General features: G+C 50.0%; 1 protein-coding gene across 1 annotated transcript in view; it reads right to left on the bottom strand.

Annotated features, from left to right (window-relative positions):
- Positions 1–13,760: 13,760 nt before the first annotated feature.
- LOC123764134 (uncharacterized) overlaps positions 13,761–16,794 on the bottom strand; it is a 92,928-nt gene continuing 89,894 nt past the window's right edge. The window contains exon 7 of the mRNA XM_069329624.1: positions 13,761–14,778. Coding sequence (XP_069185725.1) covers positions 14,656–14,778 — 123 coding nt within the window. The 3' untranslated portion in view covers positions 13,761–14,655. The remainder of the gene's footprint in view (positions 14,779–16,794) is intronic.

Below are 16,794 nucleotides of genomic sequence, written 5' to 3'. Positions count from 1 at the left end.
AAACTATACTCACGAAATGAACGGTATGGTAAACAACACAGCTCATTTCCAATGCAATTCTCTCAAAATAATTAAATCATAATGAAGATAAATCAAAATCTATGAAAATTCAATTTATCAATGCAATCAGAAACATTGAAATGGAATTGTAGCATATATAGTATAGCATGTGTGTTGATTTTACATGCAACAGATGGCGCTGTTTGTCAAGAAAAACATAGTTTTACCTGTCACAGGTGTGGCATCTATACTTATACTTACGAAATGAACGTTATGGTAAACAACACAGCTCAATTCCAAGAAAATGTCACACAAAATAATTCACTAAAAATAAAATCAATTGAAATCTATGAAAGTAAAATTTATCAATGCAATCGGAAACATAGAAATGGAATTCGTGACATATTTAGTATAGCGTGAATGTTGCCATTATGTGCAACAGATGGCGCTGTTTTTCAAAAACGCATGTTTTTACCTGTCACAGGGGTGGCATCTAATATAGTAGGTATATAAAAAGACGCGCCTATTCGAATGCAACGTTGTGTCAAAATTTCAAAGCAATATACTACTCTATATTTCTCTCTAAATACAAAGTTCTCTACTACTCTCACTTTCTGTAAATTTTTCCCTGTCTTCCCGCTTCCACCCCCTCTCCATCTTTCTTACCCCCCCCCCAATTTTCTTCCTCCCCCCCCTGGCATGCTCTTCACTCCTAAGTTCTGGTGACCCCCGACCAGCCCATGTTCGTTCCGTGCCCGAGACCATTCTCCCTACAAAGTTGAATGAGGCTAGCCCCGTGCGTCTGGCCTCCCGCCTTATACAGACAGACATTCTCTCTTATGATATTGACACTATCATTCATTACGGCCGATGTGATGGAATAATTGGTAATTAAAACATGAGCGAGACCGGTTAGACCAGGGAGACTGGTTACGCCAGAGAGACTGGTTACACCAGAGAGACCGGTTACACCAGAGAGACCGGTTACACCAGAGAGACCGGTTACACCAGAGACGGGTTACACCAGAGAGACCGGTTACACCAGAGAGACCGGTTACACCAGGGAGACCGGTTACATCAGAGAGACCGGTTACACCAGAGAGACCGGTTACACCAGAGACCGGCTACACCAGAGACTGGTTACACCAGAGAGACCGGTTACACCAGAGAGACCGGTTACACCAGAGAGACCGGTTACACCAGAGAGACCGGTTACACCAGAGAGACCGGTTACACCAGAGAGACCGGTTACACCAGAGAGGCCGGTTACACCAGAGAGACCGGTTACACCAGAGAGACCGGTTACACCAGAGACCGGTTACACCAGAGAGACCGGTTACAACAGAGAGGCCGGTTACACCAGAGAGGCCGGTTACACCAGAGACCAGTTACACCAGAGAGGCCGGTTACACCAGAGAGGCCGGTTACACCAGAGAGACCGGTTACACCAGAGAGGCCGGTTACACCAGAGACTGGTTACACCACAGAGACCGGTTACACCAGAGAGACCGGTTACACCAGAGACTGGTTACACCAGAGACCGGTTACACCAGAGAGGCCGGTTACACCAGAGAGGCTGGTTACACCAGAGAGACCGGTTACACCAGAGAGACCGGTTACAACAGAGAGGCCGGTTACACCAGAAAGACCGGTTACACCAGAGAGACCGGTTACACCAGAGACCGGTTACACCAGAGAGACCGGTTACACCAGAGAGACCGGTTACACCAGAGAGACCGGTTACACCAGAGAGACCGGTTACACCAGAGACCGGTTACACCAGAGAGACCGGTTACAACAGTGAGGCCGGTTACACCAGAGAGACCGGTTACACCAGAGACCGGTTACACCAGAGAGACCGGTTACAACAGAGAGACCGGTTACACCAGAGAGGCCGGTTACACCAGAGACCAGTTACACCAGAGAGACCGGTTACACCAGAGAGGCCGGTTACACCAGAGAGACCGGTTACACCAGAGAGACCGGTTACAACAGAGAGGCCGGTTACACCAGAGAGACCGGTTACACCAGAGAGACCGGTTACACCAGAGACCGGTTACACCAGAGAGACCGGTTACAACAGAGAGGCCGGTTACACCAGAGAGGCCGGTTACACCAGAGACCAGTTACACCAGAGAGACCGGTTACACCAGAGAGGCCGGTTACACCAGAGAGACTGGTTACACCAGAGAGACCGGTTACAACAGAGAGGCCGGTTACACCAGAGAGACCGGTTACACCAGAGAGACCGGTTACACCAGAGAGACCGGTTACACCAGAGAGACCGGTTACACCAGAGAGACCGGTTACACCAGCGAGACCGGTTACACCAGAGACTGGTTACACCAGAGAGACCGGTTACACCAGAGAGACCGGTTACACCAGAGAGACCGGTTACACTAGAGAGGCCGGTTACACCAGAGACCAGTTACACCAGAGAGGCCGGTTACACCAGAGAGGCCGGTTACACCAGAGAGACCGGTTACACCAGAGAGGCCGGTTACACCAGAGAGACCGGTTACACCAGAGAGGCCGGTTACACCAGAGAGGCCGGTTACACCAGAGAGACCGGTTACACCAGAGAGGCCGGTTACACCAGAGAGACCGGTTACACCAGAGAGGCCGGTTACACCAGAGAGGCCGGTTACACCAGAGAGGCCGGTTACACCAGAGAGACCGGTTACACCAGAGAGGCCGGTTACACCAGAGAGACCGGTTACACCAGAGAGGCCGGTTACACCAGAGAGGCCGGTTACACCAGAGAGACCGGTTACACCAGAGAGACCGGTTACACCAGAGAGACCGGTTACACCAGAGAGGCCGGTTACACCAGAGAGGCCGGTTACACCAGAGAGACCGGTTACACCTGAGAGACCGGTTACACCAGAGAGGCCGGTTACACCAGAGAGGCCGGTTACACCAGAGAGGCCGGTTACACCAGAGAGACCGCTTACACCAGAGAGGCCGGTTACACCAGAGAGGCCGGTTACACCAGAGAGACCGGTTACACCAGAGAGACCGGTTACACCAGAGAGGCCGGTTACACCAGAGAGACCGGTTACACCAGAGAGGCCGGTTACACCAGAGAGGCCGGTTACACCAGAGAGGCCGGTTACACCAGAGAGGCCGGTTACACCAGAGAGGCCGGTTACACCAGAGAGACCGGTTACACCAGAGAGGCCGGTTACACCAGAGAGGCCGGTTACACCAGAGAGGCCGGTTACACCAGAGAGACCGGTTACACCAGAGAGACCGGTTACACCAGAGAGGCCGGTTACACCAGAGAGGCCGGTTACACCAGAGAGGCCGGTTACACCAGAGAGGCCGGTTACACCAGAGAGGCCGGTTACACCAGAGAGGCCGGTTACACCAGAGACTGGTTACACCACAGAGACCGGTTACACCAGAGAGACCGGTTACACCAGAGACTGGTTACACCAGAGACCGGTTACACCAGAGAGGCCGGTTACACCAGAGAGGCTGGTTACACCAGAGAGACCGGTTACACCAGAGAGACCGGTTACAACAGAGAGGCCGGTTACACCAGAAAGACCGGTTACACCAGAGAGACCGGTTACACCAGAGACCGGTTACACCAGAGAGACCGGTTACACCAGAGAGACCGGTTACACCAGAGAGACCGGTTACACCAGAGAGACCGGTTACACCAGAGACCGGTTACACCAGAGAGACCGGTTACAACAGTGAGGCCGGTTACACCAGAGAGACCGGTTACACCAGAGACCGGTTACACCAGAGAGACCGGTTACAACAGAGAGACCGGTTACACCAGAGAGGCCGGTTACACCAGAGACCAGTTACACCAGAGAGACCGGTTACACCAGAGAGGCCGGTTACACCAGAGAGACCGGTTACACCAGAGAGACCGGTTACAACAGAGAGGCCGGTTACACCAGAGAGACCGGTTACACCAGAGAGACCGGTTACACCAGAGACCGGTTACACCAGAGACCGGTTACACCAGAGAGACCGGTTACAACAGAGAGGCCGGTTACACCAGAGAGGCCGGTTACACCAGAGACCAGTTACACCAGAGAGACCGGTTACACCAGAGAGGCCGGTTACACCAGAGAGACCGGTTACACCAGAGAGACCGGTTACAACAGAGAGGCCGGTTACACTAGAGAGACCGGTTACACCAGAGAGACCGGTTACACCAGAGAGACCGGTTACACCAGAGAGACCGGTTACACCAGAGAGACCGGTTACACCAGCGAGACCGGTTACACCAGAGACTGGTTACACCAGAGAGACCGGTTACACCAGAGAGACCGGTTACACCAGAGAGACCGGTTACACTAGAGAGGCCGGTTACACCAGAGACCAGTTACACCAGAGAGGCCGGTTACACCAGAGAGGCCGGTTACACCAGAGAGACCGGTTACACCAGAGAGGCCGGTTACACCAGAGAGACCGGTTACACCAGAGAGGCCGGTTACACCAGAGAGACCGGTTACACCAGAGAGACCGGTTACACCAGAGAGGCCGGTTACACCAGAGAGACCGGTTACACCAGAGAGGCCGGTTACACCAGAGAGGCCGGTTACACCAGAGAGGCCGGTTACACCAGAGAGACCGGTTACACCAGAGAGGCCGGTTACACCAGAGAGACCGGTTACACCAGAGAGGCCGGTTACACCAGAGAGGCCGGTTACACCAGAGAGACCGGTTACACCAGAGAGACCGGTTACACCAGAGAGACCGGTTACACCAGAGAGACCGGTTACACCAGAGAGGCCGGTTACACCAGAGAGGCCGGTTACACCAGAGAGACCGGTTACACCAGAGAGACCGGTTACACCAGAGAGACCGGTTACACCAGAGAGGCCGGTTACACCAGAGAGACCGGTTACACCAGAGAGGCCGGTTACACCAGAGAGGCCGGTTACACCAGAGAGGCCGGTTACACCAGAGAGACCGGTTACACCAGAGAGGCCGGTTACACCAGAGAGACCGGTTACACCAGAGAGGCCGGTTACACCAGAGAGGCCGGTTACACCAGAGAGACCGGTTACACCAGAGAGACCGGTTACACCAGAGAGACCGGTTACACCAGAGAGGCCGGTTACACCAGAGAGGCCGGTTACACCAGAGAGACCGGTTACACCAGAGAGACCGGTTACACCAGAGAGGCCGGTTACACCAGAGAGGCCGGTTACACCAGAGAGACCGCTTACACCAGAGAGACTGGTTACACCAGAGAGGCCGGTTACACCAGAGAGACCGGTTACACCAGAGAGACCGGTTACACCAGAGAGGCCGGTTACACCAGAGAGGCCGGTTACACCAGAGAGACCGGTTACACCAGAGAGGCCGGTTACACCAGAGAGACCGGTTACACCAGAGAGGCCGGTTACACCAGAGAGGCCGGTTACACCAGAGAGGCCGGTTACCCCAGAGAGGCCGGTTACACCAGAGAGACCGGTTACACCAGAGAGGCCGGTTACACCAGAGAGGCCGGTTACACCAGAGAGGCCGGTTACACCAGAGAGACCGGTTACACCAGAGAGACCGGTTACACCAGAGAGGCCGGTTACACCAGAGAGGCCGGTTACACCAGAGACCAGTTACACCAGAGAGACCGGTTACACCAGAGAGGCCGGTTACACCAGAGAGACCGGTTACACCAGAGAGGCCGGTTACACCAGAGAGACCGGTTACACCAGAGAGGCCGGTTACACCAGAGAGACCGGTTACACCAGAGAGACCGGTTACACCAGAGAGACCGGTTACACCAGAGAGACCGGTTACACCAGAGAGGCCGGTTACACCAGAGAGACCGGTTACACCAGAGAGACCGGTTACACCAGAGAGGCCGGTTACACCAGAGAGGCCGGTTACACCAGAGAGACCGCTTACACCAGAGAGACCGGTTACATCAGAGAGGCCGGTTACACCAGAGAGACCGGTTACACCAGAGAGACCGGTTACACCAGAGAGGCCGGTTACACCAGAGAGACCGGTTACACCAGAGAGGCCGGTTACACCAGAGAGGCCGGTTACACCAGAGAGGCCGGTTACACCAGAGAGGCCGGTTACACCAGAGAGGCCGGTTACACCAGAGAGACCGGTTACACCAGAGAGGCCGGTTACACCAGAGAGGCCGGTTACACCAGAGAGACCGGTTACACCAGAGAGACCGGTTACACCAGAGAGGCCGGTTACACCAGAGAGACCGGTTACACCAGAGAGACCGGTTACACCAGAGAGGCCGTTTACACCAGAGAGGCCGGTTACACCAGAGAGGCCGGTTACACCAGAGAGACCGGTTACAGAATTTGGGGGGGGGGTCCCTCTGACCAAGTATTGGGCGTGATGTTGTGTATGAGTGGTATACCAGGTGTGGAGTGGTGTGTATGAGCGGTATACCAGGTGTTTAGTGGTGTGTATGAGTGGTATACCAGGTGTGGAGTATTGTTTATGAGCGGTATACCAGGTGTGGAGTATTGTTTATGAGCGGTATACCAGGTGTGGAGTGTTGTGTATGAGTGGTATACCAGGTGTTTAGTGGTGTGTATGAGTGGTATACCAGGTGTGGAGTGTTGTGTATGAGTGGTATACCAGGTGTGGAGTGTTGTGTATGAGTGGTATACCGGGTGTGGAGTGTTGTGTATGAGTGGTATACCAGGTGTGGAGTGTTGTGTATGAGTGGTATACCAGGTGTGGAGTGTTGTGTATGAGTGGTATACCAGGTGTGGCGTGTTGTGTATGAGTGGTATACCAGGTGTGGAGTGTTGTGTATGAGTGGTATACCAGGTGTGGCGTGTTGTGTATGAGTGGTATACCAGGTGTGGCGTGTTGTGTATGAGTGGTATACCAGGTGTGGAGTGTTGTGTATGAGTGGTATACCAGGTGTGGAGTGTTGTGTATGAGTGGTATACCAGGTGTGGAGTGTTGTGTATGAGTGGTATACCAGGTGTGGAGTGTTATGTATGAGTGGTATACCAGGTGTGGAGTGTTATGTATGAGTGGTATACCAGGTGTGGAGTGTTGTGTTTGAGTGGTATACCAGGTGTGGAGTGTTGTGTTTGAGTGGTATACCAGGTGTGGAGTGTTGTGTTTGAGTGGTATACCAGGTGTGGAGTGTTGTGTTTGAGTGGTATACCAGGTGTGGAGTGTTGTGTTTGAGTGGTATACCAGGTGTGGAGTGTTGTGTTTGAGTGGTATACCAGGTGTGGAGTGTTGTGTATGAGTGGTATACCAGGTGTGGAGTGTTGTGTATGAGCGGTATACCAGGTGTGGAGTGTTGTGTTTGAGTGGTATACCAGGAGTGGAGTGTTGTGTTTGAGTGGTATACCAGGTGTGGAGTGTTGTTTATGAGTGGTATACCAGGTGTGGAGTGTTGTGTATGAGCGGTATACCAGGTGTGGAGTGTTGTGTATGAGCGGTATACCAGGTGTGGAGTGTTGTGTATGAATGGTATACCAGGTGTGGAGTGTTGTGTATGAGCGGTATACCAGGTGTGGAGTGGTGTGTATGAGTGGTATACCAGGTGTGGAGTGTTGTGTATGAGTGGTATACCAGGTGTGGCGAGTGTCACAAGCTAGAGAGTTGGAGTAGTACAGTTGTGTACTGTCTCCACGTGTACCAGATGTTATGGAAAACAGTCAAGAAAGCAGTGGAGCCGGTCGGCCAAGCGGACCGCACGCTGGACTTGTGATCCTGTGGTCCTGGGTTCGATCCCAGGCACCGGCGAGAAACAATGGGCAGAGTTTCTTTCACCCTATGCCCCTGTTACCAAACAGTAAAATAGGTACCTGGGTGTTAGTCAGCTGTCACGGGGAGTTGCTCCTGAGCTACCGTGCAGTGAGGACGTGTCGCCTGCTGCTCCGGTGGTTTGAGTTGGTTCTCACTACGTGAAGAGAGCCATGGGGAAGGCTCAGCGCAAGAGGGAATGGAAGCAGCTTTCGGACGAGGAAGGACGGGGGACCGATGTGCCGCAGGCCCCAAAGAAAACTGCTATCGAGGCTTTACCACTTGCTTCTACCAGCAAGTCAGCGGACGTAATGGACCTAGAGAGGACAGCGTCAGTCACACACCAGCCAGTGTCAGTCAATGCTTCTCTGTCCGCAACGCTGCCGCGGGACGGCAGTATGAGTCAGGAGAGGACACCGCCGGTTTCACGCCAGCCAGTGTCAGCCATTGTTCCTCTCTCCACAGCCCAGCCGCAGGACAGCAGTATGGGACAGGGGAGGACACCACCAGTCTCACACCAGACATCGCCAGCCTCTGCACTTCTTCCAAAATTCAAGATCATGCAGACCGACCACTTTCCTACAGCATATGGAGTAGTAACGGCGATGGAAAAAGAACAACCAGAGCTCAAACTTTCCATTACAGTCAACCTGAAGGGAGAAATAATACTGACACCTCAAGACCAACAGACTGCACATTACTTAGAGAAGGTAAGAGTCCTGCAGGGGAAACCTGTGTGCTTGGTAAAGCTGGACCCTTCAGAACGACGCACACGAGTCGTGCTTTTGGGATACCCAATCGACTTTCCCCTGGATCCAGTGCTAGAACACAAGCAAGTCCTGAGTGCGGAACGTTGCCACACAAAAGTAGACAAGGCAGCGACGCGTCAGGTTCTGGTGACCGTCATGGGACATGTGCCAGAAACTTTCGGTCTTGGAAATTGGGGGACATACCGACAGAGGCCATACGTCCCGGAACCCCTACGCTGCTTCAGGTGTCAGAAATACGGCCACCATCAGTCATGCTGCACAGGACAGGAGAGGTGCGGAGTGTGCAGCCTGAGACATCCCACCAAAGACTGTATTGCCAAGCACAAGGCAAACCAGACCACTACAGCCAAATGTCCAAATTGTGGAGGCAAACATCATGCCTGGAGCACAACCTGCTCTGCACGGAAACAAAAAGTGCAGACAGCTCAGGCCAGGATCAACACCCTGCCCAGCAATACATCCACCAACACCAACGTCTGGAACACTCGTGCACAGCCACAACAGCCACCCGCTCTCACGGAGCAAAATTTCCCGATTCTGTCGATTCCGAATCAGACATTACACGAAAGTGTTGCAGAAGTCCAGCAAATGCAAAAGGGCAGAAAACACTTACTTTCGGAATCTACTCACCAGCTATACAGTTTTACCTAGGTCCAGCTGAAAACCATCGTGAAGATCATGGCAGAGACCATTATCAATTGCCTACAGGTGACGCAGAACGCCTCACATCATCAGACTCAAGACATCACTTGTGTGATAATGGACAAGATCGTGCAGCAGACCACAGTTACACGAGACGTAGACAGTCTCCGACAGGATGGAGCACGAGAGGACAAACAACGCAACTAGGACATACTGACTACCAACAACAGTCGGCTAGTCAAGACACCGGAACATCGACATTCACAAACGCAACTGCAAGACGCAGTGACCACCCACGATCAACACAATCTTCCAACACAGGAGACAGACAACAACAGCCAATGCAGTCTGATCTGCAGCAACGCCAACAAAGACGTATTGAACAGCAGGGATGCGCAGGTTCCGCCAACACAAGACACGGCCGCGAGCAATCAATGCAGTCCGACTTGCAGCAATACCAACAACAAAGTGATGGACCACAGTTCTGCACAGATTCCGACAATGCCGGGGTTGACCACGGGCAATCAATGCAGTCCGACCTGCAGCACTTCCAACAACATAGCGATGGACCACAGTTATGCACAGATTCCAACAACGTCGGGGATGACCACGAACTATCAATGCAGTCCGATTTGCAGCGACACGACTTGCGAGGCGGAGAATATAGAGGTCGATTCCGAGGAGGAGTTCTAGTAGAACAAGCAACACCAACCGAACCCGTCGTCTGGCCATTACGAATTCTGCAGTGGAACATACAAGGTCTTGGAAATAAAAAACACACACTTCAGGAGGCTGCAATCAGCACGAAAGCAGATATCATCGTTTTTGAAGAAACTCTTTTCCCGGCCACGAAATCCTTCAGATTAGCTGGATATCAGCACTATGTTCTCTCGTATGAGCAGGGGAGACTAAGAGGATTAATGACCCTAGTCAGAAACACCATACCCAGCAAGAAAATAGACTCAGTTTCATGTGGGGATGGAGTAGAGGTATTAGCAGTTACAGTGAATATGGCTAATTTTGAGCTCCTCATATACAACGTCTACAAGCCCCCTAGACGTAAACTAGAAGCAGAGGCAGTGCTTGCCTTGGCCACGCAGGAAAATTTAATTATTGCTGGAGATTTTAATGCTCATCATCCAGAGTTAGGTGCAACTGGGCCAGCCAATGCAGATGGGCGCCATTTAGCTGCATCTCTGCGAGAAGTACCTGAAATTACACTTCTCAACACTGGGGAACCCACTCACATTCTAGGAGGTTCCCTTGATCTTACATTCATCTCAACAGCACTCCAGCAACAGGCGAAGTGAGAAGTGGACCCGGTGATCACTAGTGACCACTATGCTACTGTCACGACACTCAACCTGGCACGACCTCCTACACCACCTGCGCAGCCTCGGTGGAATTTAGGAAAGGCCAATTGGAATGTATACCTGGAAGAACTTGAAAAATGGTATGCAACGTACACGCCACCTGAGGATTTGAACATTCACGAGACCAATCTGCAGGAAGCCGTTGCAGCTGCTGCGAACAAAGCTATTCCAATCATTATCACAGGTAACACGAAACGAAAGAACTATTGGTTCTATAGTAATGACGTTAAAGAACAGAACCACAGAGTCAATATCTTCAGAAAACATCTAAAGAGAAACCCCACACCGGAAGGTAGAACTCTGCTACGAGCGGTGATATCTGAAGCAAGGCGAGTTTCTAGAGAAGTAAAGGAGGCAACATGGTTTGAGTGGTGTCAAACTCTAAATGAACATAGTAGTCTTGGCAAGATATGGGGTCAGATTAAAACTATATCAGGTCGACCAGCCCGGCCACAGGCATGTATTCAACCATTGCAGGAGGCTGAGAGACGTGCTCTCCAATTTGCAGAAAGAACAGCTTCATATCAGCTTCCTGCAATGGTCCGAAGGCAGCAAGAACACTTAAAACAAGAGAGGATGACAGTCATTCATGAGGGCATAGCTATAAATGACGAATGTGACTGTCCCTTCACCGAACAGGAACTAAGCAGAGCCAAAAAAGGTGGTAAGGACACTGCACCAGGTGCTGATAACATTACATACTCAATGATCGCACATGCAGGTCCTGCTGGAGACCGAGGGATATTGGACGTCATCAATGCGTCTTGGCAGCAAGGCAAACTACCGCCCTCTTGGAAGAAGGCAGACATCATCCCGATTCCTAAGCCGAATGAACCTGGCAATTACAGACCCATTTCATTAACATCATGCGTTAGTAAAACTGCAGAACGGATGGTCTTAAATAGGCTACTGTGGAAGACTGGAGACCTTCATAAACACATATTTGGCTTCACTAGAGGAGTAGGTACTGCAAACTGCATAGCAACATTACTAGGAACAGTTAACTCGGGTCCAGCTATAGTGGTCTTCCTTGATCTGGAAAAAGCGTTTGAACTTGCAAGCCCGCCAGCAATACTACACACCTTAGTTAAAAAAGGTGTGAAGGGGAAAATGCTAGCATGGATTCAAGATTACCTAAGTCACAGGTATGCCAGAGTAAAGTTGCAAGGACAAGTGTCGGACTACCACTTGCACGAGAATGGGACTGCACAAGGAGGGGTCCTCAGTCCTAGTCTTTTTAACTTCCTTATGGAAAACCTTGTTACCATGTCCTTTACAGAAGGGGTTACATTGCTAAGCTATGCTGATGATCTAGCATTAGTCATTACGGGTCCTTCACTTCTCAATAAAGCTCAAGGTGCTTTAGATCAAGTGGCATCTGAATGCAGTGTTTTAGGGCTAAAAATATCTGCACAGAAGTCTAAGGCGATGAGACTAGGTGGCAAGGCTCCAGACAGGCACCTACGCATTCAGGACATTAACCTTCAGTGGGTTACACAATATCGATATCTCGGAGTGTGGATTGATTTTAAACTGACATTCCATAAGCAAATTCAATATCTAAAGGAGAAAGCAAAGTCACGAATAAATATAATGAGAGCAATCACAGGGCCCCGTCTAGGAGCGGGACACAGAGTGTTGAGAATGTTTTACATACACGCCGTTCGTTCCCTGGTTGATTATGCAGCACCTGCCTTACTCACTCTTTCTCCTGGTCAGTGGGCAAACGTTGAGGTTCTTCAAAATGATGCATTGCGGGTCATAACAGGTGCTCCCAGATGGACTAAAATCCTGAACCTCAGACTAGAGACAAAGCTAACGTCGATTGAAATAAGGGTAAAGGGGATTGCTGCGTGCATGCTGACCAAGATATTGACTAGACCTAGAATCAGTTCACTTAAAGATATGATCACTGGAGCACTAACTCTGGACAGAAGAGCCTCCAATGGCAACAGGTGGACCCATTGTGCGATAAACGCCATCGATACATTCGATATGGCAAACACAGTCACTGAGAGGGGTGTCGACGACATACATGCAGACTTTGTTATGCAAGCCCCTTGGGAATCCCTGCCAGCAGACTTTCAGATTATGGCTCTTGACGGGAAGAAGAACCAGACACATCCTCATCTGCTCCGTCACTTTGCACAGATGCATATAGAAGCAAACATGGCATCCGACAGCTTCACTTACTTCACGGATAGGTCAGTAGACCAGCAGGGACAAGAAACCGGAGCTGCAGTTAAAGCAGGAAACTCTGTATATAGTTGGAGGCTCTCAAATGGGTGTTCGACTTTACAGACTGAGATGCTAGCCATTCAAAAGGCTTTGGAACATGCTCTTGCTGAACACCGTCACCATGTTCTCATCCATACAGATTCGAGAACCGCCATTGAAACCTTGCAACAGGAACACATATGTGATAACATCCATCTGATCACCAATGTCTTATCATTCATGCACACACTCAAACGACAAGGCCGACGGGTACTTATCAACTGGGTGCCAAGTCATGTGGGACTATTAGGTAATGACATTGCAGACGAGGCTGCAAAACTTGCTACTAAGAGGAGGAATGTAGACATTTACATACCACAGAGTCTCTCCCAGATGAAGAAAGTGATTCGAAACAGAGCAATGCGAAGGCTGTACAGTGACCACAACACAGCAGTTGCAACATCAGGATCTGCGGGTTGGTACAAGACTTCAACCAACTACGAACCACTTAGTTTGATGAACGGGGGCAGTAGAACAACAGAAGTGCACTTACATCGCATCAGGCTTGGATACCCATGTGCATGGGAAATAGGCTTACGGGTTCCGGAAGGTGAGAGGAAATGTCAACACTGTGGAGAAATGCCCGACAGACCACTGGAACATTATCTAACACAGTGCACAGTTACAAACCCATTAAGATTTCACCTTCGATTCGACAGAGCAGAGGAAGTTGTTAAACACATATGGCAAAATCTTACTGAAGCGACCATACGGGTCATACATACTCATCCTCCGCCCAGGTAAAACAGAACCAAGCATCACTTAGTGGGCCAGCCAGAGGCTTAGGGCCCGCGCAGGATTATCCCTGCTAAAAAGAAAAAAAAAAAGAAAAAAAAAAAAAAAGCTGTCACGGGCTGCTTCCTGGGGGTGGAGGCCTGGTCGAGGACCGGGCCGCGGGGACACTAAAAGCCCCGAAATCATCTCAAGATAACCTCAAGAAAGCAACAACATATCTATAAAAATCTTTGTGTTCTCTGTGACATACATCAACAACAAAGTAAACTTCAAGAGTATTTAAACCGCTGTAAGATACTTCACACGAGATGTGTCCTACGTGTACCTTTGTTTACATCGTCGTACCTGTAACATAATCAAGACAGGTGTTTTGGTTCATAATTAAGTCTTAACATTAACATATAACACAGTTCCTTCTGACGGTCGCCCTAAGTATGGGGTGTAAGTTATTACATAAATGGTTCTTTCCTCTAGTTTCTCTGATGCGTAACTGAGGCGGCCAAGTCTTTGATTAAACGTTATATTTGTTTGAGGCTTCGATGTCTGGGGCCAGATTCACGAAAGCACTTACGCAAGCACTTACGAACGTGTACATCTTTCCTCGATCTTTGACGGCTTTGGTTACATTTATTAAACAGTTTACAAGCATGAAAACTTGCCAATCAACTGTTGTTATTGTTATAAACAGCCTCCTGGTGCTTCCGAGCTCATTAACTGTTTAATAATTGGAAACAAAGCCGCCAAAGATTGAGAAAAGATGTACACGTTCGTAAGTGCTTGCGTAAGTGCTTTCGTGAATCTGGCCCCTGGAATCGTAGTGATCGACACGGCCATCTAGTGGCCAGCAGCAAAGTTACTCTTGTACACCAACATTGGCACCTTTGATACATTATTACGTAATTTTTTATTATTTGGGCGAAATGTAAGTATTATTTCTTGCGGTAATTTCGACTCTTACTGCTGGAGTTGGCTACGGGTACTATGCGATAGGCTTGTAATGTGCTGGAACTACCCCCATAGAGTAGATGCTTGGTGCTTCAGTTGAAGCACTTGGTGAGTCATCAGAGTGCTAGTGGTGCCCACTCCGGCAGCCTGGCACTGCACAAGGGCCACCACTGAAGTAGGTCGGCGCTGGCACTTGACTAGAACCACTCGACGAAGAAGACGCACCAGTAGATGATGTTGAGAACGGTGAAGGAGGTGGGGAAGAGAATGCGAGACACACGGTCGATCAGGATAGCTCGCTCCCTCCTCCTTCGCTGGTTCTGTCGGCGAGAAGAAGACCCAAGTCAGCACACACGAACACAGAGACATCCAAGTCAGCACACACGAACACAGGCACACCCAAGTCAGCACACACGAACACAGACACACCTATGTCAGCACACACGAACACAGACACATCCAAGTCAGCACACACGAACACAGGCACATCCAAGTCAGCAGACACGAACACAGACACATCTAAGTCTGCAGACACGAACACAGACACATCTAAGTCAGCACACACGAACACAGACACATCCAAGTCAGCACACACGAACACAGACACATCCAAGTCAGCACACACGAACACAGACACACCTATGTCAGCACACACGAACACAGACACATCTAAGTCAGCACACACGAACACAGACACACCTATGTCAGCACACACGAACACAGACACAACCAAGTCAGCACACACGAACACAGACACAACCAAGTCAGCACACACGAACACAGACACAACCAAGTCAGCAGACACAAAAACAGATACATCCAAGACAGCAGACAGGGACTGTGTAACCTAGCAAAGTAACTAAATACAAGGGCGTACAGAAACTATGGAAATAACAGGACTCTTGAGAGCAGAGAAGGTACCAGAGAGCCAGGAATGAATATGTCAGGGTGAGAAGAGAGGCAGAAGGGCAATATGAAAATGACATAGGGAGCAAGGCAAAGACTCAACCCAAATTGCTGCACAGCCACATCAGGAGAAAAACAACATTGAAGGAACAGGTAATGCAGCTGAGGATAGGGGCAGATAGATTCACTGCAAACGACAAGGAAGTGTGTGAGGCACTCAATGAGAAATTCCAGGAGATCTTCACAATAGAGCAAGGAAAAGTCCCAGAGATAAAAGAGGGAATATCTAACCAAACACCACTAGAGGAGTTTGGGTTTACCAGTGGGGATGCAAGGAAGCTTTTGCTAGAGTTGGATGTGACAAAGGCTGTATGCCCGGATGGAATCTCACCATGGATACTGAAGGAAGGAGCAGAAGCTCTGTGCCTGCCACTCTCCATGGTGTATACAAAATCACTGGTAACAGGTGAACTGCCAAAAGTTTGGTAGACGGCTAATGTAGTCCCGATATACAAGAAGGGTGATTGGCAGGAGGCACTGGACTACAGGCCAGTGTCCCTTACGTTCATACCATGCAAGATGGCGGAGAAGATTGAGCAAAAAAAAAAGAGCTAGTGGAACATCTAGAACGGAATAACTTTGTAACACAACAGCAGCATTGGTTTAGGGATGACAAATCATGCCTCACAGTATTAATTGAATTGTACGACCAGGCAACACAAATCAGGCAAGAAAGAGAAGGGCGGCAGACTGCATATTTTTGAATTGCCAGAAAGCCTTTGACACAGTACCACATAAGAGACTAGTGCAAAAGTTGGAGATGCAGGCAGGAGTGAAAGGGAAGGTACTCCACTGGATAAGGGAGTACCTAAGCAACAGATGACAGCGAGTCACTATGAGGTGGGGGGGGGGGGGAAGTTCTTGGAGTGGCGAGCCTTCACCAGTGGAGTCCCGCAGGGATCAGTCCTTGGGCCTATACTGTTTCTGATATACGTAAATGATCTCCCAGATGGAATAGATTCTTTCCTCTCAATGTTTGCTGATGATTCAAAAATTATGAGGAGGATTAAGTCAGAGGAAGATAGTATGAGGCTACAAGATGACCTAGACAAACTGAACGAATGGTCCAACAAATGGCTACTAAAGTTCAACCTAAGTAAATGTAAGGTAATAGAACTAGGGGAAGGAAATTAGGAGGCCAGACACAGGATACCGAATGAGAGATGAAGTCCTTCACGAAACGGAAAGAGAAAAAGATCTTGAAGTTGATATCACACCAAACCTGTCTCATGAAGCACACATAAAAATAATAACATCAGCAGCATATGCGAGGCTGTCTAACATCATTCAGAACCTTGTATACCACATATGTAAGACCAATCCTGGAGTATGCGGCCCCAGCATGGAGCCCGAACCTTATCAAGCACAAG

The sequence above is a fragment of the Procambarus clarkii genome, chromosome 23 (assembly GCF_040958095.1).
Source record: "Procambarus clarkii isolate CNS0578487 chromosome 23, FALCON_Pclarkii_2.0, whole genome shotgun sequence".
In the NCBI taxonomy this organism is placed as follows: domain Eukaryota; kingdom Metazoa; phylum Arthropoda; class Malacostraca; order Decapoda; family Cambaridae; genus Procambarus; species Procambarus clarkii.
This window is presented reverse-complemented; position numbering and strand designations above follow the sequence as displayed.